At 40.7% G+C, this 21,158-nt stretch overlaps 1 protein-coding gene across 3 annotated transcripts in view; it reads right to left on the minus strand.

Annotated features, from left to right (window-relative positions):
• Positions 1-21,158, minus strand: part of washc4 (WASH complex subunit 4) — a 134,384-nt gene that overhangs the window by 54,260 nt on the left and 58,966 nt on the right. For all 3 annotated transcript variants that reach the window (XM_059987841.1, XM_059987843.1, XM_059987842.1), the window contains exons 3-16: positions 17,047-17,100; positions 16,563-16,628; positions 16,422-16,467; positions 15,361-15,428; positions 13,835-13,917; positions 13,194-13,236; positions 12,948-13,051; positions 10,645-10,765; positions 9,754-9,877; positions 8,221-8,348; positions 7,967-8,127; positions 5,855-5,981; positions 4,958-5,083; positions 1,346-1,453 (exon numbers count right to left, since the gene is read on the minus strand). In XM_059987841.1, the coding sequence (XP_059843824.1) occupies positions 1,346-1,453; positions 4,958-5,083; positions 5,855-5,981; positions 7,967-8,127; positions 8,221-8,348; positions 9,754-9,877; positions 10,645-10,765; positions 12,948-13,051; positions 13,194-13,236; positions 13,835-13,917; positions 15,361-15,428; positions 16,422-16,467; positions 16,563-16,628; positions 17,047-17,100 (1,359 nt within the window). The remainder of the gene's footprint in view (positions 1-1,345; positions 1,454-4,957; positions 5,084-5,854; positions 5,982-7,966; positions 8,128-8,220; positions 8,349-9,753; positions 9,878-10,644; positions 10,766-12,947; positions 13,052-13,193; positions 13,237-13,834; positions 13,918-15,360; positions 15,429-16,421; positions 16,468-16,562; positions 16,629-17,046; positions 17,101-21,158) is intronic.

The following is a 21,158-nucleotide window of genomic DNA, read 5'->3' on the forward strand; positions in this document are numbered from 1 at the left end:
CACCTTTACTTCCTGAGAAAACTGAAGAAATTTGGCCTCTCCCCTAAAACCCTCACTAATTTTTATAGGTGCACCGTAAAAAAGCATTCTTCTAGGATGCATCACAACCTGGTATGGAAGTTGTCCTGTCCAAGACCAGAAGAAGCTGCAGAAGATCGTGAACATAGCCCAGCACACCACACAAACCAAATCTTCCATCCTTGGACTCACTTTACACCGCACGCTGTCGGAGTAGTGCTGCCAGGATAATCAAGGACACGACCCACCCAGCCAACACACTTTTTGTCCCTCTTCCCTCTGGGAGAAGTTTCAGAAGCATGAAGATTCATGTGGCCAGATTTGGGATCAGCTTCTTTCCAACTGTGATAAGAATGCTGAACAGATCCTGACCCGGATCTGGGCTGTACCTTCCAAAAATCCAGACCTGACTTACACTACTTTATTTTCCTTTTTCTATTTTCTAATTATAATTTATAATTTAAATTTTTATTATATTTAATTCGATTTGTAGTTCAGGGAGCGCGAAGTGCAGAATCAAACATCGCTGTGATGATTGTAAGTTATAGTATCAATTGTTTGGTGACAATAAAGTAAATTGTGCCCTCTTGTATTAGCCATTTCTGCTGGTAATCTGTTCCATGTTTAAATGATTATTCAGTCTCACCAGTGTCCACTGTTCCAGCACAATAATACTCCGCAAAGCAATGGGGGGCATCAAAGTAAATTGATATTTAAATTGCATATATATCAGTTAGAAGCAAGGCCTGTCAGTGGGCAGAAGAACCAGTTAACATGACTTGATTTGGTGGTGTGTTGCTCTGTAGTGTTTGACTTTTTATATTTAGCAAAATATTTTTTCCTCTGCAAGGCTTTTTTATTTTAGAGCCGTATTTTTTTTTGTAACGGGGGGAGGAATTAAGGAGAGCTTTTTAAAACCACTATTATAAAATGGGCAGCTGGTAGAGTCTCTCTCTTTTTTACTCTGTGGGGAAAAATCGACTCTTTACTCCTTTCCATAGATGCTGCCTGACCCACTGAGCTTCTCTAGCATTCTGTATGTTACTCTGGATTTCCAGAGTCTGCAAAATTTCTTGCAAGTTTATATTGTTTTAATTTTTTGTACGAAATTTCTTTGAAGTTGCTCCATCATTTCCCTTCATAAAGTGGAAAGCAAGTGATGACCTTTGCTTTGACTACCTCAGGTCAGAAGCGACCAATTCACCAATATAAAGTACATCATAATACAAAATTCAGGACACGTCACTGGGAACTGCGAATACAGCAGGGCATACACAGTATTTTCCGTTTAAATGAAAACACACAGAGAATAACTTCACGTACAAACCTTTGCAACAGCTATAGAATTGAGGGCCTGATGCTGAAGATACTGAGCAATGTGACAGACAGAATCAGCTATAACCATGGTCCTCCTGTGCACAGTATGCTCAATTGCCTAGGGAAAAATATGTTCAGATTTATTTATTGCAACAAGCACAAATCAAATGAGTAGCTAAAAAGTGTTAAAAATACAGGAATTATGGAGCAGTGTTTAAGTAACTGAGACTAACAATCCAGAGATCACTGTAGTTTGTAGAGTTTAAATTCAGCTAAATAAGCCAGAGTTTGTTACAGTAATGGGAACTACAAGTCCATCAGATTATTGCAAGTACCCACTTGGTTCACCAATCTCCTTCAAGAAAGGAACTCTAATCTGACAAAGCAGCTTGGTTGACTCTGAAAGCTCAAACTATACTGTTGTGCAAAATCTGCTATGCTAAACAAGGACAGATCACCTAGCATAGATCCAGGCACTGAATTCAGATCCAGCACAGTCATTCTCAGTCAACCTCACCAATATCTAGGGTAAATATCTTGATAGAGTGGATGTGGAGTGGATGCTTACTATAGTGGGCAAGTCTATGACTAGAGGATACAGCCTCAGAATAGATGGGTGTCCTCTTAGAAAGGAGATGAGGAGGATTTTCTTAAGCCAGAGAGTAGTGAATCTGCAGAATTTATTGCCACTGGCAGCTGTGGAGGCCAAGTCATTGCATATATTCAAGACAGAGGTTGATAGATTCTTGATTGGTCAGGGCATGAAGGGATATGGGGAGAAGTGACTGGGGCTGAGGAAAAATGGATCAGCCATGATGAAATGGCAGAGCAGACTTGATGGGCCGATTAGCTTAATTCTGCTGTGTCTTACAGTTTTATTGTTCCTTTATTGGAATAGTATTCCACAGTCAAACCTCTCTATCACAATCTCTGGGTACATACCATCCCAGCAGAAGGTACAGTAGTGGCAGAATCATATAACACAGAAACCGGCCCTGACATCCCACCTACACTGATCTCATTGGTCTGCGTCAGACCTGTATCCCTGCACACCATTCCTTTTCAAATACCTTTCAAACATTATTGTACCTGTATCTACCACCTCCTCAGAATCAGAATTTTTATTACTCTCTTATATGCCGTGAAATATAGCAGGCAGCAGCTCGTTTCAGACATCCACCACCCTCTATGTAAAAAATATCTCTTGTATGTTTAAATTTCTCCTCTCTCACCTCGGAATTGGTATTAGTTTATTATTGTCACGTGCACTGAGACAGTGAAAACCCTTTGGTTGCGTGTGATCACAACAGATCTTACTGCATGCAAGTACTTGGAGGTAGTAAAAATGAAAGCAGAACGCAGAATATAGTGCTGCAGTTACAGAGGAAGTGCTATGCCAGAATATAAATAAAGTGCAAGTGTGAGATTTTAGTTCTAGACCCCTCAGCTCTGGGGAAAAAAGACCAACTATATATTCCATTGACAAACAGGAGAAAATCGGCAGGTGCTGGAAATCAGAGCAACACACACAAAATGCCGGAGGAACTCAGCAGGCCAGGCAGCATCTAAAGAAAAAAGTACAGTCGACGTTTCGGGCTGAAACCCTTTAGCAAACTGGAGAAAAAAAGCTCCAGTAGATTTAAAAGGTGAGGGGGAGGGGAGAGAGAAACGCCAGGCGATAGGTGAAAACTGGAGGGAAAAGAGATGAAGTAAAGAGCTGGGAAGCTGATTGGTGAAAGAGACAGAAGGCCATGGAAGAAAGAAAAAGTGGGGAGGAGCATCAGAGGGAGGCAATGGGTGGGCAAGGAGATAAGGTGGGGTGGGGAGAAGGGGATGGGGAATGGTGAAGGAGGGGAGGTGAGGGACATTACTGGAAGTTTGAGAAGCTGCTGTTCATGCCATCAGGCTAGAGGCTACCTAAATGGAATACAAGGTGTTGCTCCTCCAACCTAAGTATGACCTCATTACGACAGCAGAGGAAGCCATGGATGGACATATCCAAATGGGAAGTGGAATTAAAATGGGTGGTCACTGGGACATCCTACTTTTTCTGGTGGACTGACAGTAGATGCTCGGCGAAGCGGTCTCCCAATCTACACTGGATCTCACCGATAAACAGGAGGCCATACCGAGAGCACCAAACACAATAAATGACCCCAACAGGTGAAGTGTCGCCTCACCTGGAAGGACTGTTTAGGGCCCTGAGGGAGATGGTGTAGGGGCACTTGTTGCACTTGTTCCACTTGCAAGGATAAATGTCAGGAGGGAGATCAGTGGGGAGGGACGAAGGACAAGGGAGTCTTGTAGCAAGCGATCCCTGTGGAAAGCAGAAAGTAGGGGTGGGGGTAGGGAAAGATGTGCTTGGTGGTGGGATCCTGCTGGAGGTGGCAGAAGTTTTGGAGAATCATGTGCAGGATGCGGGGGTTGGTGGGGTGGTAGGTGAGGACAAGAGGAATCTTATCCCTGGTAGGGCAGTAGGAGGATGGGGTAAGAGCAGATGTGCGTGAAATGGAAGAGATGTGGTTGAGGGCAGCAGTAGAGGAAAGGAAGCCCCTTTCTTCGAAAAAGGAGGACATCTCCTTCGTTCTAGAATGAAAAGCCTAATCCTGACAGCAGACGCAGAGAAGACGGAGCAATTAAGAGAAGGGGATGGCGCGCTTTTTTTTACAAGTAACAGGGAAGGACAAGGTATAGTCCAGACAGCTGTGACAGTCCGTGGGTTTATAACAGACATTGGTGGATAAGCTGTCTCCAGAGATAGAGATAGTGAGATTGAGAAAGGGAAGGGAGGTGTCGGAAATGGACCAGGTGAATTTGAGGGCAGGGTGGAAGTTGGAGGCAAAGTTGATGAAATCAAGTTCAGCACGGGTGCAGGAAGCAGCACCAATGCAGTCATTGATGTAGTGTAGGAAAAGTGCAGTACAGTCACTAGAGTAGGCTTGGAACACAGACTGTTGCACATAGCGGACAAACAGGCAGGCATATCTGGTACCCATGAGAGTGCCCATGGCAACACCTTTTGTTTGAAGGAAGTGGGAGGAGCCAAAGGAGAAATAATTTAGAGTGAGGACGTTCCGCTAGATGGAGGTGAGTGGTGATGGAGTGGAACTGGTTAGGTCTGGTGTCCAGGAAAATAAGAAGTTTTGAGGCCTTCCTGGTGGGGGATGGAGATGTACAGGAACTGAACATCCATAGTGAAAATAAGATAGGGGCCAGGGAACCTGAAATCATTGCAAAGATCCAGACCATGTGACATCCCATTGATGTAGGTGGGAAGACTGAACTGGGGGGATAAAACAGAGTCGAGGTATGCCGATATGAGTTCCGTGGGGCAGGAACAAGCTGAAACAATATGTCTACCTGGACATACAGGTTTGTGGATCTTTGTAGAAATGGGAGGTGCAGGGTGTGGGAACTATGAGGTTGGTGGTAGTGAATGGGAGTTCCCCAGAGTATCTATTCTATATATGCTCTTCATAATTTTATAAACCTTTACAAAGTTATACTTCTATCTCCGCTAACCCAGTGAGATCAAACCCAGTCTATCCAATCTATCCCAATTTATGGACAATTCTCACCAACAGGTGAAGAACCCAAGGAGGGTGAATTTTTAAAGCCTGACCTTTAGAAGTTCCACAAGTCTGCACAGTGCTTTCACTGACGTTTTGGTCAAGGGTTTCTGCATTGACATGTGTAGGTTCATTGTTGTTCGGACAATGTTACTGAGACTGTTTGCATACAGAATACCCTAAAGACAAAAGGAGTTCAATTACATTTAGTTATCCACAAGATAATAGTCTATTTATTTACAATCAGCTGCAAACTACATCAAGGCAAACATATTAATATAGTAGCCCACAATCTCAGTTAGACTTTTCCTGCATCTTATCAGAAAATTTTGCTCAAGACGACTGAATATCAAGAGAGCTGAGGACAGAAATGGGACCTTCTTTAACAACTTAAGAATTATAGAATGAAGGATTGAGTGTGAGTTAATTCAGCTACATATAAGGATAAGGTTAAAGGAAAGGCAGAAAGGACAACAGTAAATAAAACAAAAACGGCAATTTTTAACAACTTATAACAAACTGGCTGAAGGCAAATGATCCCAAAATTTTACAAGCTCTTTAATTTTGGCAAGTCTGATTAACTAAAGGGGTATTTACAAAAAATATTATTCTTCAAGCTCAATATTAATAGTTTAATGCAGTTACACCAACTGCACAGACAGACAAGGAAATTAAAGAATGAAATTAAATGATCCAGCAGCATGAGGCCATTGTAGTTACAGGGTACCGCTTCCTTGCCACAGATTGCTGGACAATTTGTATACTATCAACAGGCACTCTTCAATTTGTATACTATTAACAGGCACTCTTTTGACATGCTGCCAAAAATTGGAATATTACATGATTTAAGAAATCCAAACTCTTGATAAAAATCTTATTTTTTCTACACCAACCACATCCATGATCTCGACTTTGAGCAGTCAAGACATTAGCAGGTTTTAAAGTCTCACCTGTATAAAAATGTTACATCTGCTGGACAGATCTTCAGCAAAGTTCTCCAGGTTCTGCACTTTGGACAGGATGGATTCCATTTTCATCATCCATGAACTTATAAACAAGTAATATGACTGCACATCTCTACAAAATAATAATTTTATTTGATTAAAAATTAGAAAAGATTAAACCAGCAAAAGTAGTGCCTATAATTCTACTGTCCTCTATACACATAAACTATTCCCTTCAGTTATCCAGTGTGTACAAGCTGTTCGGCTGTGCACAGCATCTCAAGGACACTTAGGCCCACAAAACCTTTTCCTTTGTGCAGTTAGATCATAGCTGATTGACTCACATTCATTAACATCTGAAGCTAACTACAATGAAGCAGTTTTGACAAGAGCCTTTCTTGCACAAAGTTGCTTAACCCTAAAGGTAGTGAAGGACTGCACTGGTTTTGTACCCTCTTGAACCCTTGTGAACTTTTCTCCACTTTCCTGCTAATAGGCATGACCAGCCCAATGTGCTTAATTGCTGCTTTATCTCCAATCTTCACTTTATCCAAATTTAAAACTTGGATTTATTTCTTTCAAATGTTTTAGCAAGTTCAATCATTTTCTCCTCAACCAAATATGACTCTCTTGTTGGATATTCTAATTTAACTGAGAGTACTGATACTCCATAAGACAGAGGAACAGAATCAAGTCATTTGGCTCATTGAATACGATCTGCTGTTTAAACATGGTCGACTTTTTTCTACCTACTTCTCCTGCATTGTTGTCAAATGTCAACTCCCTTACCGATCAAGAACCTATCAATCTCTTTCTTAAATACACCATTGACTTGGTCTTCACCACCCTGTGGCAATATTTTCCACAGATTCACCATCCTCTTGCTGAACAAATTTCTCCTCATCTCAGTTTTAAAGGGATGCCCTCGGATCCTAAATTTTCCTACTAATGGGAAGATCCACTCAATGTCTACTCCAGTGGTCACCAAGCTTCTTTGTACCGCGGACCTGTTTAATATTAACAATATTCTTGTGGACCTCGCATGCCTTCAAGTTCAACAGTAGGTATGACAGGGGATGAGGAAAGGTGCAGCATATCATTTCATACCGCCAAATCATATCGTTTCCTCGCGGCCTGATAGCACATGCTTTGCAGCCCGGTGTTTGGGGACCACTGGTCTACTCTACCAAGTCCTTTCTGTATTCAGTAGGTTTCAAGGAAGTATCCTCTCATCCTTCTGAATTTCATCAAGTAAAGGTGCAGGGACATCAAACACCTTTCATACATTATGCTTTTCATTCCTGTGATCATTCTTGTGAGCCTGCTCTGGACTCTTCCCCAGAGCTGTACATTGTTCCTTAAATACGGGGCCCAAAATTCCTCATGATTATTTCAAATGTGGTCTGCTCAACATTTTATAAAATTGCAGCAGTATATCATTGCTTTTATATATAAGCCTTTTAAAATCAATGCCAACACTGCAATGGCTTTCTTACTATCGACTCAACCTGCAAGTTAACTTTGAAGGAATCCTGAACAATAACTACAATTTCCGAATTCCACCCCCATAAAGGAAAAAAGTCCACAACTTTTTTCTTCCTATCAAAGTACATAACCTCACACTTACATACACAGTATTCCATCTGTCAATTTTTGCGCACTCTCTCAGCCTGTCCAAGTCCTGCCTTTGCAACACCACAAGTCCCTCCACCCATCTTCGTACTACCTGCAAACTTGGCCATTATGCCATCAGTTCCTTCGTGAGATCATTCTTGTATGAAGTGGTACATATGCTTCTTAGAAACAGCCAGTATGGCTTTGTGCAGGGCAGGTAATGTCTTACAAACGAGCTTTTGTTGAGGTGTAAAAGAGTGTACAGCAGTGGATATTATCTACTTGGACTTTAAGGCATTTGACAAAGGGTCTCAAGGCAGGTTGATTCAGAAGATAAAGATGCATGGATCCAGGATGGATTTCAAGCTTGGATTGGAACTGGCTTGCCCACAGAAGCATGTTTTTAGGCAACACAACTGGAAACTTGCTGGCTGTGAAATCTCCATTTTACCCTTGCTTATATATACACACAATATGCAGCAACTACAATGGACTTAGACCTACTTGGACAGAGTCTGGGTCTTCTGTTGTAGGAAGGTTTCTCTCTGGACTTTAATAGATTGCAGATTTTTTTTCTCAGTCGCCTTTACCGCTGATGCCATTTTATCCATCAAGAACTGGTCAGCGTACCAGATAATATTGGCTGCAAGTGTGATGGCAGGTACCTGGAATAAGCCAAGCAGTAAGGTCAACAGTCTAATAACAACATCTGATTATACCTGACAACATTCTAATAATAGCACATACTTACTGCTTACCTTTTTGCAAACATCTAGCAATGATTTGTACAATTTTTTATCTAATGTCCGGAAAATCTGGAAGTGTAACACAAACAGTGCACAAATGCTGGTATATTTTTCTCGCTGATCAATCTCTGAAGGCTCTCCTGATGCAAATACAAGAAGAAAACTTACAATAGTGAAAGATTCAATCACAGATTAATTCAGCACAGAACACAGAATCAAACATGACAAATACGTAGAATCTGAATAATGCAGCCTAGAAACAGGCTCTCTCCCCACGGCACGGCCATGATGCTCATCAAGACGTATTTACACTAATCCCAATTTTCCTCCTGCATTCACAACCACTCCTTCCCTGATTCTACTGCCCCCATCCCCCATTACACCAGGGCTATTTTGCTTTGGCCAGTTAACCTCCCAACCAACAGGGAGGAAACTGGAATGCCAGTTTAGTTGTGGGGAAAACGTACACCCAAGGTCACTATTTAATATGTGTTCTGAATCCCAAATTTTACATTTGGGATTGCCTACCTGTTTGAAAATTAAGGCCAATATCCAAAGGTACAGTAATAAATTGAATACAACAGATTAATAAGTTGCACATAGCACTGACAATGCAGACTTGCCGAATCCTAAGTGCATTTTGCTGATTATGATTTTGTTCCTCCAAATATCAGGACTAGAAACAATGAAGAAACATCCAATTGTACAAGCAGTTAATGTAGCAAAATATTGCATTTCAATATATTATATAAGACCACTGATAGAACCAAATGTGGCACAAAAGGAGATATCAGAGAAGGTCAATAAAAGGGGTGTGAAAGAGGAAGTTTTAAGATACCATTTAAATAGGTGGGTTAAAGGGACTGAGGTTTGAAAGTCAACTCAAGCCTTACACAGCTCCAGGCATGACTGGCAATGGTATAACAATTTAACTGGGCACTGGTAACAGACCAGAATTTTACACACATGGTTGGGTTGAAGGAGGTTACAAGCAAGTCAGGGTATATCCATGGAACAATCTGAAAAGGATGGTGAGAATTTTCAATATGGTTGGAGAAATCTAATTCAGCGTGCACAGCATTGATATGTATTTTTATATGGAGAGAATAGGATTGAGGGGGAAATAAGCTAGTATCAGATGACAGTATAGACTTGTTGGGCCAAATGGCCTAATTGTGTTTCTATATTCTATGGTCATATGAATCAGAAGTAGGATATAGGCTGTTTTAGAGACCTCAGGTTTGATGAAAAAAATGGCAGGTCAACCAGCATTGAATTAGAATAGTCAAACCCAGAGGTAATGCATGGATAAATGAGTATTTATAAAATATATTTGCTGCAGATGGATAGCAGATAAATCATGGGATAAATTACAGGGGTGAAGATCGGTGCTCAAATGCTGGAGGATATAGGGTTGGAACATGATCATCATGATTAAATAAAATATAAAATTAGAATAATCAAATTTGGCTTCAGACCACAGCATTCAGTAACCAGTTACACATTCAAAGAGACTACCATGTACAATGAAGCAAGCAATCTTACCAAGCTTTGATTCCACATTGCTGAAAATAGTGCGAATATTGTGGGCAAATTCTTCTGCAAATGTGCTATTTTTTGAGACAGAGGTTGGTTCGTTTATTTTGTCAAACTGTTGTTCAACACAGGCCTGTACAATAAATGAAACAGAATGTTGTACTCTAAGACAAGTACCAAATTTTGAGATCAAGACACTCCTCTTATGTGAAGCTATTTTGCAAGTTTATGTACCATTTGAATGAACTACATAAAATATATAAACTGTTATTGCTATACATAGAAAAAGATCTGGAAGATAATTTGTTTCACTGCAGATCAATTATTAAAAGTGCAAGTTCAAAGGCACGGCAGGACAAGAAACTTGAGATAAAAGATTGACTCCATGTTATAGAAACAATGAAAGATTAAAGTGGATTCATATAGAACATTGGAGATTCAAACAAGAGGACATGAGTTGAGACTTAGGGGGCAAAAGTTCAAGGGTAACATGAGGGGGAATTTCTTTACTCAGAGAGTGGTAGCTGTGTGGAACGAGCTTCCAGTAGAAGTGGTAGAGGCAGGTTCGGTATTGTCATTTAAAGCAAAATTGGATGGGTATATGGACAGGAAAGGAATGGAGGGTTATGGGCTGAGTGCGGGTCAGTGGGACTAGGTGAGAGTAAGTGTTCAGCACGGACTAGAAGGGCCAAGATGGCCTGTTTCCATGCTGTAATAGTTATATGGTTATATGGTAACATTTTATAGTGAAATATTTCAATTCTCTACACAGCAGTATGTCAAACATCACCTTGTCATCAGTGGCAGAATGCTCTATTGCTAATTATTACATTACCATGCTCACAATAAAATAGATTTCCTGCAGTTTAAAGGTTTGCTGTGGTATAGAAATACACTAACCTGAAAAATCCTCCTACTTAGCAACTGCTGCTCCAGTTTTAACAGTAACTTTTCAAATGGTTTCAGTTTTTCCTCAACCATTCCAAATTTCAATGGATTGTGATGGACTGATTTCAGTAACCTAAATATCAGAAACACACTTGTAACAGCTTTTAAATATAGTGCATCATATTTAACAGTGCAACCTACTTTAAATACCGGCAATAAGTGAGGACGACTTTCTTAAAATGATTACATCTGATCCTCAGAGAAATTTCAAAAATGCAAATAAGAACCCAGCAACATAGCCTGTGCACTCCTTTCTGGGAATGCACTGAGGAACCAGAGCTACACTTGCAACTGTCTAGCAGTAGTAAAACCAATATTCAACTACCAAAACAGAGGAGCCAAAAATCCAAAATATATAATTAACTGAATGGTCACAAAATAAAGAAGCCAATTGCAATGACTGTTTTCCCAGTTTTTTCTTCTTTGTTTATAACATTTTATTTACAGTTGTTGGTAATGATATGTAGCAAGTGCATGGTCCTGTTTCAGAGAGCCCACATATAGCAGTCTCTTGACTCCTGGATTGACTCAGATGATGATTCTGCTACTTAATTTCCTACCTCATTGCCATTGCCTTTTCCATTTGAATATTTCACCCTTTTGTCCTCTTAAAGACTTACCTTTTGGCTCTTCTTTTACTCCTGTTTCTGCTCTCTCCACCCCCCATTCAAAAATGTTATCATAACACCATAAGACACGGGAGCAGAATTAAACCGCTCAGCTCATTGATATGCTCCACCATGACTGATTATCCCTCTCAACTCCATTCCTCTCCCTTCTTCCTGTCACTTTTTACACCCTTACTAATCAAGAACCTATCAATCTTTACTTTAAATACAGTGGATTCTGGTCAAGGGTGTCACGGTAGTGTAGCGGTTAGCAACTATTACAGCTCTGAGTGCTCCAGAGTTCAAATCCTGCTTGTCAATAAGAAGTCTGTACGTCCTCCCCGTGGAATGTGTGTGTTTCCTCCCTCAGCCCAAAGACGTACTTCCATAATACTTTAAAACTGGATTAGTGTCTAATAGTTATTGATGGAGGAATTTATCTGCCGTGATTGACTGTAAATGAACCAAATCAACACAGATACCAAGTGCAGATAAAGGGCTGCCTTCATACAACGCTTTAGATGATTGCATCTTTCAAATCTTCATTTTTTATTGTAACATTCAGTTGTGATAACTTCGTAATTTCTAAGTTGAAGTAGTAAAATCATTTAACTTTCACTCCCAGCTGTTTCTGGCATTTCCAAACCTGAATGCAAGAAACAGCAGTGACCAAAACAGTCCCAAATTATCCTATCAACGCACACAAAATGCTGGAGAAACTCAGCAGGCCAGGCAGCATTTTGTGCGTGTTGTTTGGATTTCCAGCATCTGCAGATTTTTTTGTTTCTGAATTGTCCTATTGTTTATTTCCTGCCAACTATCAGTGACAAAAATAACTGCAATTGTTACTATTTTTTAAAATGATCGCTCTAAGCACAGTGTAGTGTCTAATAGCCATGCAAGTGCACATGACTGATGCTACTTAGAAATTGTTGGGCAACAGTCTCCTGCCTCAATTAACTGGTATGTTGGCCCCCATTAAATGAAGGGAATCCAGCTATATTCTTGGTTTAGTTTTTGTTCTTTAAGAGTTGTCCAAATATATGTCTATCCTGATTAACCAGTGGCCCAATTAACCAGAATCCACTGCATCAATTTTCATCTCATATGGGTACCAGTGGATTGGCCTCCACAGCCATCTGTGGCAATGGATTCCACAGACTCACCACCTATCTAAAAAAAATTTCTCTCATCTCTGTTCTGAAGGACATCTTTCTATTCTGAGGCTCTGCTCTCTGATCCTCTGCTCCCCCACAAAAGGAAACATCTCCACAATCCAAATTCTCATCAGCTCCAGTTAAAATTCTTAAATATTATGTTTCCTTACTTCATTATTAATCTCTGAAATGAACATTTTCACAGTGATGTTGTTCCATGTTTTTAAATTTAGCAGTTGCAAAGTTGGGTTCCTCTTTGATCCTTCTACCCATTTACCAGCTCAGCACCATGAACCAAATGGTAGTCATGCATGACAATAACCTGCCTGAGTTGTTCTTGCACCTTCTAGAAAATGCACATACTTCTTCAATACCTACTTCAGGTGAGAATTATACCATGCAAAAGACAAAACCATGCCTGCAACACTAAATTAGTTAGCAAACAAATGCAATCTTCAAGTGAAACCTTTTGCACTTAGTACATTCTAACCTTTTGTATGTGATCCAGTGGTCCTTCAAAGTGACATGATTCTCGATTATTTCATCCAAAGTGAGGAGAACAGTCAGCAATTCCCCTAGGTGTTCATACACAGTCTGTAACAATATTTGTACAGTTGGTAGCATTACTTCATCTCTTAACAATGCTTTGACACAGACCATAGTGAAGTACTTTAAAATAACATAGACCAAGTTAATAAGTCTTTTAAACATAGTTTGAAAAGGAACGATGGCTTACCTGGAAGTGAACCCCTGTTGTTTCTATGACTTTTGGAGCAGTCCTAAGGGAAAGAAAAAAGTAATACAAGTTTATTTATAATGGATATGACTACATTTCTACAATAAAAAGAGGGAATAAAAAATTAAAAGAATTCACAACAAACAGAAACTTGGCCTAAACTCTGGTCAAAGACCCAGAGCTAAATGGTCCACACCTCACTACTTGTCTGAGGATCACACAGCATTCAGGATGCAGAATTCAATGTAGAAGTTGAGAAAAAAGATAAACATTAACTACAAGGAGGATCTCCTTTCTGTTGAAGAATAATCTACATTTTTTTGTGATTGCATACTTTTAGATCATCTTGATTTTAAGAAAATTTTATTTCTCTCATTCCTGGTTAATTGTTAAGTCACCTCTCATTTCGTATGGTACAGTTCTGCTTGTGGATCTCAGAACGGCTGATTTGGGAAATTGAAATACCCATCAGTGATGGGAATTATAATAATTTATAGGCTGTCCAATTGTTATAGCATGAGGGTGTTATTTAATTTCCCCCATACCAATATTCCTCAGCACAGAGTAATAATAGGGCTGTTTCTAAATTCTTCTCTCATCAGTTCCTCCAATGGTTTACAATACAATGGAAATTTACTTACTTACTGCTGGTGTAGAGTGAAGACAGCTGTTGAACAATATTTGTTATCACCTCGTAACACCTTGCAGTAAAACAAGACAACTCCTAAAAGTGGGAACAATTTATTTTAGTTACTTCTTCAAACTCTTCTATTCACTAACTCATTTACCCTAATTATAACAAGCTAGATCCCTACTATACTAGAGAGGAAAAAAAACATTTCCACTCCCCCAACCCTACCATTTTCATATATCTACATCGCTGACCTGTTCTGGAAAATAAAGCCTTCCTCATCACCACTTTTTAAATGTTGAGTATGGCAGTCTTCTGTTTCAACAGAAGAAATTCCAGCTAAATCCATTTTCCCTGCTCCAACCTTCCCTTGAGCTACCTCATCCTTCCTGTAATGTGGCAAAGAGGACCTGATACCTTGGAAAAGATGTGGCAAACAAGTGCTTCTACTTTGATCTTACATGTTGTAATTTCAACAACATCTATCAGCGTTTAGCTTTTAGCTTTATGCTCTGGTTGATGATAAAGTGTATACGAGTGAGCACTGACTAGCTTCAATTTCCTCTGCTGTTCCCTTTCTATTTGTTATTTCCCTACCTTCCACATGCAAATCTCCTTCCCAGCATTCTGAAGTAATTGAGTTCATTCTCATACCCATCTAACAAACCTTCACCAATTGACCAACTGCAATGCAATCAGTTGGAGTGGTTAAAGCTGAACCTTGCACAGTGCCAATTTCAACAGCCCAGGAATATACAGCCCCCACAACCCTTCCATCTACACTTCTGTTCAAATCCACCACCCACCATCTTATGCTCTGTGGTATTTGGATACCAAAATGCAAGCCATCAAAAGTGCTTCAGTAAAACCATAATAATCCAAATAACAATAATAACATTATAGCAGCAGCGACACTGGTTCAATTCTAAAGACATATGGTATGGGTCAGTAGGTTATTTGGTCACATGGGCTCGTTGGGCCAGAAGAAACTGTTACTGTGCTATATTGCCAAATAAATGAATAATTCAGCAAATTCAGGACTTCATTGGTGCCGGACTAGCAGATTTTCTGGACTATTAGCTGCCATGCACTTCTTTCCAGATGTTACACAGCAGGACAATATATTTTCAGTGAACCATGCAAGTAAAAAAGGAGCATAGAAAAGATTTCATGAGCCACATGCCGAACAGTCAGACAGTATATTATTGGAGTTTTACGGTAGTGTGCTTTAAATTCCCACAGCTTACCTGAAGGACCACACACACACACCCTTCTGCCCATGTCATTGTAATCAACAAGGTTCATCAATGTTATCCTTAGCACCAGCCCACACTTCCCCCTCCCTACCCTGGTACATCTGGAGAAACTTAGTTATGTTCTTTTTTGGGACCAGAGAGCAAACATACTATCCTGGTATTACATTTGTTGCTGCAAAGTGTCCATCTGTTCCACTGTCATTCTCTTCCCCCACACAAGACCCATCATAAATACTCATGATCTTCTGAAACAACTGAATGGACAACTGAATGGACATACCTGCAAGAAAGAAATAAATCTGCCCATCTGGACCTGCGACTCCCCTTCAGCCATACTTGAATCTGTAACTAAAACAGAAAGCAACATTGTTGGATCCCTCTGGATTGCTGGTTTAGGGGAACAAGGGAACAGAGCTCAGATGCTTACAGAATCATACACTGCACCTTCTCCCAAGCTGCTTTTGAGCATTCTTAGAAGTTACTGACCAGCAAAAGAAAAAATAAAATCGATGTAGCAGAATTAATAAACAGAACAAGCTACTGATAGACCTCTGGTCTAAAAATTCAAGACACTGCAGGTGTACTGCTTTGTTATTGGCAAAATACAATATAGCTGCACACACCACCAGCAAAATAGTTATCAGAATGTAGTGCAGTGGTATAATAGCACTGGTTTTAAAATCAGGCAGGGGCAAACAAAGTGAATCCCAATTACTGGTGGATAAAAAGTCAATTCCAACAGAAAGCAGAGATGAAGCTCCAAGAAGATGGAATGAAGGGAAATGAGTAGTTGATGCTGCTGCCTCACAGCTTCAGCAGTCAGGTTTGATCCTGACCTCAGGCACTGTCTGTGTGGTGTCTGCACATGTTCCCAGAGGGCACATGGGTTTCCCCTGGTTCCACCAGTACCTACGAATTCCCAAAGATGTGTTGGTTGGTAGCATAACTGGTTTCTGTAGTTGGCCCTTAGTGCAGGGGAGTGGTGAGAGAATGTTGGGGGCGGGCAAATCCTTTGCACAGATTGATAGGCTGCAAGACCTCTAACCTAGTGAGAAGTCAGACTGTTAATTTTTTTCTAAACGGATTCAACATCACATGGACCCAGGTCAACTTTTGCCAATAGGTAGTAAATGTGTCAGACAAAATATCCCACTAGTACAGAAAGATCACAGCATATGCTGCCTGAGCCACTGAATTCCTCTGGCACTTTGTGTGTTTCTCCAAATCTGGCATTTCCAGTCATGTAACTTCACAGCATAATAACCCAGGTTTAGATTGTGAATACACAGATATAAAAGCATTTACTGCTGACAAATTGCATTAGAAGTAAATCCAACTAACCTCCTTCTCCATAAAACAGAAGGCCATTATAAAATTTTGTTTCAGCCTAAAAGACAAAACAATTCAGATACTTGAAAAGCACAAATAGGCCATTTACTGTTTTCTAAAACAGATGAAAATCAAAAATGGTACTTCCCATACCTCATATTTCAATTTTTTTACTTCACAGCAAAGAGCAGCATAAACTGTTATTACTTTATTCAGCACCTACAAAACAATTTCAAACAATTAACAAATATTCAGGTCAAGAACACAATTTCCAAGCAGCACTAAACTCCACATTTACTAATAAGTTACTGGCTCAAGTACAAGACACTTCAACAAGGATTGTGTGTGGAAAACACCAACAAAAATTTTGAACTAATTTACTAAAACAGATTAAATAAGGAACCTAAACTTGGTTAATTACAGTAGAGTAAACTAAGACCACTCAAACTCCAGTCTTAGTTCAGAGCATATTAGAAATATCTGCAACAAGTACTATCTAATGTACCACAACACAAAACTTCTGAATAAAAAGAAATACTAATTTCATAAGCATAAACAACCTTAGCATATTGATACTGCAACTGATTAAATATTAATCAGAAGACTGACAATCGTTTACAGCCTAATATGAACTTACTTTGTTTTCAGTCTTAATAAGTTCCAGTAGTGAGGATTGTTCATATGGCAGAAGCTAAACAAAACAAAGAGAGTTAAATAGCACAGTAGTTAAATTATCATTCTTGTAAGCCAGAGGTTTGAACACTTATCTAGAGATCCAGACTCCAATCCCACCATGGCAGCTACACAGTTTCAATTCCATCATTGATCTAGAATATACTGGAAGGAAACAGTTGGCGTAAGATGACATGTTGACCAGTTAGGTTTTCATTCACTAGAGTTTACAGACTGAGAGGTAATTGTCTTGAAACACACAAGATTCAGAAGGGGATTTACAGGATGAATGTGGAGAGGACACAGTAATGGGGTTAAACGGCATGGAAACAGGCCCTTCAACTCGATTGGTCTACCAAAACGCCCGATGGTTGAAGTGTAATAACTGTCCCTGAACCTGGTGGAGTAGGATGCAAGGCTCCTGTACCTCCTTCTCAATGGCAGCAGTGAGAGGAGAGCATAGCCTGGATGGTAGGGGTCTTTGATGATGGCTGTTGCTTTCTTGTGGCAGTGCTCCTTGCAGATGTGTTCAGTGGTAAGGAGGGTTTTGCATGTGATGAATTGAGCTGCGTCCACCACTTTCTGTAGGCTTTTCTGTTCATTGGTATTGACGTTTCTATAGTAGGCCGTGATGCAACCTATCAGGATATTCTCCACCATGCATCCACAGAAGTTTGTCAAAGTTTTAGATGATGTGCCAAATCTGCACAAACCTCTTTTGGTTCTTTGTGATGGCCCTTACATGCTAGTCCCATGCACATGGACCTCCGGATTCTTCCTCCTGTAGTCAATAATCAGCTGATCATTAATTATCAATAATAATCTGGCTCCTCTCTTACCCCTTTCTCTTCTCCTCATCTGCCTATCACCTCTCTAGTGCTCCTCCTCCCTCCCCTCCTCCCATAGTCCACTCTCCCCTCCTATTAGAGTCCTTCTTTTTCAGCTCTTTACCTTTTCCACCTATCACCTCTCAGCTTTTCACTTCATTCTCCCCTGCCCTACACCTTTCCCCTCAGCTGGTTTCATCTATAATCTTCAGCTCATACATCTTCCCTCCCCCACCACCTTATTCTGGCTTCTCCCCGCCCCCTTCCTCGCCAGTCCTGATGAAGGGTTTCAGCCCAAAATGTAGATTCTTCATTACTTCTAATAGATGCTGCTCGACCTGCAGAGTTCCTAGTGCATTTTGTGTGCGTTAATTCAGATTTCAAACATCTGCAGAATCTTGTGTCAATAATCAACTTTTTGGCTTTGCTGACATAGAGTGAGAGACTGTTGTTGTGGCATCATTCAACTAGATTTTCATTCTCCCTCCTATATGTGGATTCATCACCACCTTTGATTTGGCCAACAGTGGCATCATCAGCAAACTTAAAAGATGGCGTTGGAGCAAAACGCGGCCACGAGTATACAGCAAAGAGATCGCGGGGCTAAGCACACAGCCTTGTGGTGTACTTGTGCTGATGGTTAATGTGGAGGAGAAGTCATTACCAATCTGTACTGACTGGGGTCTACAAATGAGGAAACCTAGGATCCAGTTGCACAGGGAGATAGCAAGGCCTAGGTCTTCAGAATCGGAATCAGATTTAATATCACCAGCATAAGTTGTGACATTTGTTAACTTTGCAGCAGCAGTACAATGCAATAGATAATATAAAAATCTGAATTACAGTACATACACACACAGACAATATCAAGCTGCATGCCAGAAATTAAAGAGACATTGTATCACTAATCTGCCTGATAAGGGTGTGTAGCAGAGACACTGGGACGTCATTTGGACTGGAAAAGTGCAACTGGATGGTAGTGAAAAGAGTCAAACTCATCAAGATTGAAGGAGGCGAGTTACCTGAAGGCCACATACCAGATGAACAGGACAGCTACAAATACCAGGGGATCCTGCAAGTACATGGAAGACACGATGAGGACACAAGAAAGGTTGCAGCATTCAAGTACCTCCAAAAAGTGAGACAGGTCCTAAAAAGACAGCAGAATCAAAGCCATCAACACATTCATCCTATCAGCCATCAGGTACCAAGCCACAATTGTGTACTGGCCGAAGAACGAACTGGAAGCTGCTGACACCAAGACCTGGAAATTACAACAATACATGGAGGATTCCACCCAAAGTCCAACATCAAGTAAATGTACACCCACCAGAATAAAAGAGGACAAGATTGGAAGTGTCAAGGCCACAGTCCTGGAAGAAATGCAAAACATTCATGAGTTCGTCAGGATGACCTGTTAGGAGAATAACTCAGACAGTAGGCAGGGGACATGAAAATGGAAGAGGATGAAGCCGAGTCTAACGACTAGAGGCCATGGCAGAACAAGCAACTGCATGAGATGTACCATTGCCAGATATCAGAGGTGGCTGACATAAGAAAGCCCTACCAATAGCTGGAAATGCAGGGCTAAGGGACAGCACAGAGGCACTACTCATGGCTGCACAAAAACAATAGAAGCAGTGGTCTATCACACCAGACAAGACCCAAGATGCAGACTATGCAAGGAATCCACTGAAACCATCCAGCACATAATAGCAGGGTGCAAGATGCAGGCAGGAACAGCATACACTGAATGGCACTGAACGGTTATGAAGCTTTACGATCAAAACTGTAGGAATGATGGCATTAAAAGTTGAGTTGTAGTCTATAAACAGCATTTGACAGATGATCCAGTGCCGTTTGAAGAGCCTATGAAATAGTGTTCGCTGCAGACCTATTGCAGTGGGTCCAGTTGATTCTAGCCATAACCAACTTCTCAAAGCAATTCATCACCGCAGATGTGAGTGCTACTGGATGAATCATACAGGCAGATCACCCTGCTCTTCTATGGCAAATGTATAATTGTTGCCCTTTGGAAGTAGAAAGTAGATGGGAACTTCTGACTGTAGCAATGAGAGATTGAAAATGTCTTTGAATACTCCTGCCAGTTGGTTGGCACAGGTTTTCAGATGCTCATCAGGTACTCCATCAGAGGCTATCACCTTGTGAGCGTTTACCATCTAGAAGGACAGCATGAAGCTGGCCTCCAAGCCAAGAGATCACAGGGTTACTGGGTGCTGGGATTCTCATAGCTGTAGTTTTAACCTCCCTTTCAAAGGAAGTATATAAGGCCTTGAGCTCATTCTGGAGTGAAGCATCACTGCCATTCATGATGTTGGATTTCATTTTGTAGGAAGTTAAAGCCTGCAAATCCTGCCGGAGTTGACATACACCCAATATTGCTTCCAGCCTCGTTTGGAACTGCTCCTTAGCTCTTGAAATGGACCTCCACAAGATATACCTGGTTTTCTTGTACAGACCTGGGTCAGCAGATTTAAATGCCATAGACTGCCCTCAGCAGACTATGAAACTCCTTGCTCATCCACGATTTTTCATTCCCATTATGTACATTAAGTTCTCATAGGAACACACTCATCCACACAGTTTTTAAATGAAGTCAGCGACAGCTGTGGCGTACTCATTCAGAGTCAAAGATGAATCCCTGAACACAGTCCAGTCCATTAATTCAAAGGAGTCCTGTAAGCACTCCCGCACCTCCCTTGTTTGCAGCACAGCTTTCCAGATTCACTACTCTCTATTCTATAAGACCCTAGCAGAAGCCTGACTAGTGTCTTATAAAGCCTCAGCATTATCACCTTGCTTTTATATTCTATTCTCCTTGAAATGAATGCCAACATTGCATTTGCCTTCTTTACCACAGACGCAATATGTAAAGTAACCTTCTGGGAATCTTGCATGAGGACACCCAAGTCTCTTTGCACCTTTGAATTTTCTCCCTATTTAAATAATAGTCTGCACTTTTGTGCTTTTTACCAAAATGCATTATCATACATTTCTTAACATTGTATTCCACCTGCCACTTTTTTGCCCATTCTTCCAATCTGACTTGGTTCTTCTGCAATCACATTGCTTCCTTAGCACTACCTACCCCTTCACCTATAAGACCACAAGACATAGGAGCAAACTTAAATCATTCAGCCCATGGAGTCCACTCCGCCATTTCATCATGGCTGATCGTGGATCCCATTCAACCCCGTACACCTGTCTTCTCATGATATCCCTTGATAGA

The sequence above is a fragment of the Hypanus sabinus genome, chromosome 13, assembly GCF_030144855.1.
Source record: "Hypanus sabinus isolate sHypSab1 chromosome 13, sHypSab1.hap1, whole genome shotgun sequence".
In the NCBI taxonomy this organism is placed as follows: Eukaryota; Metazoa; Chordata; class Chondrichthyes; order Myliobatiformes; family Dasyatidae; genus Hypanus; species Hypanus sabinus.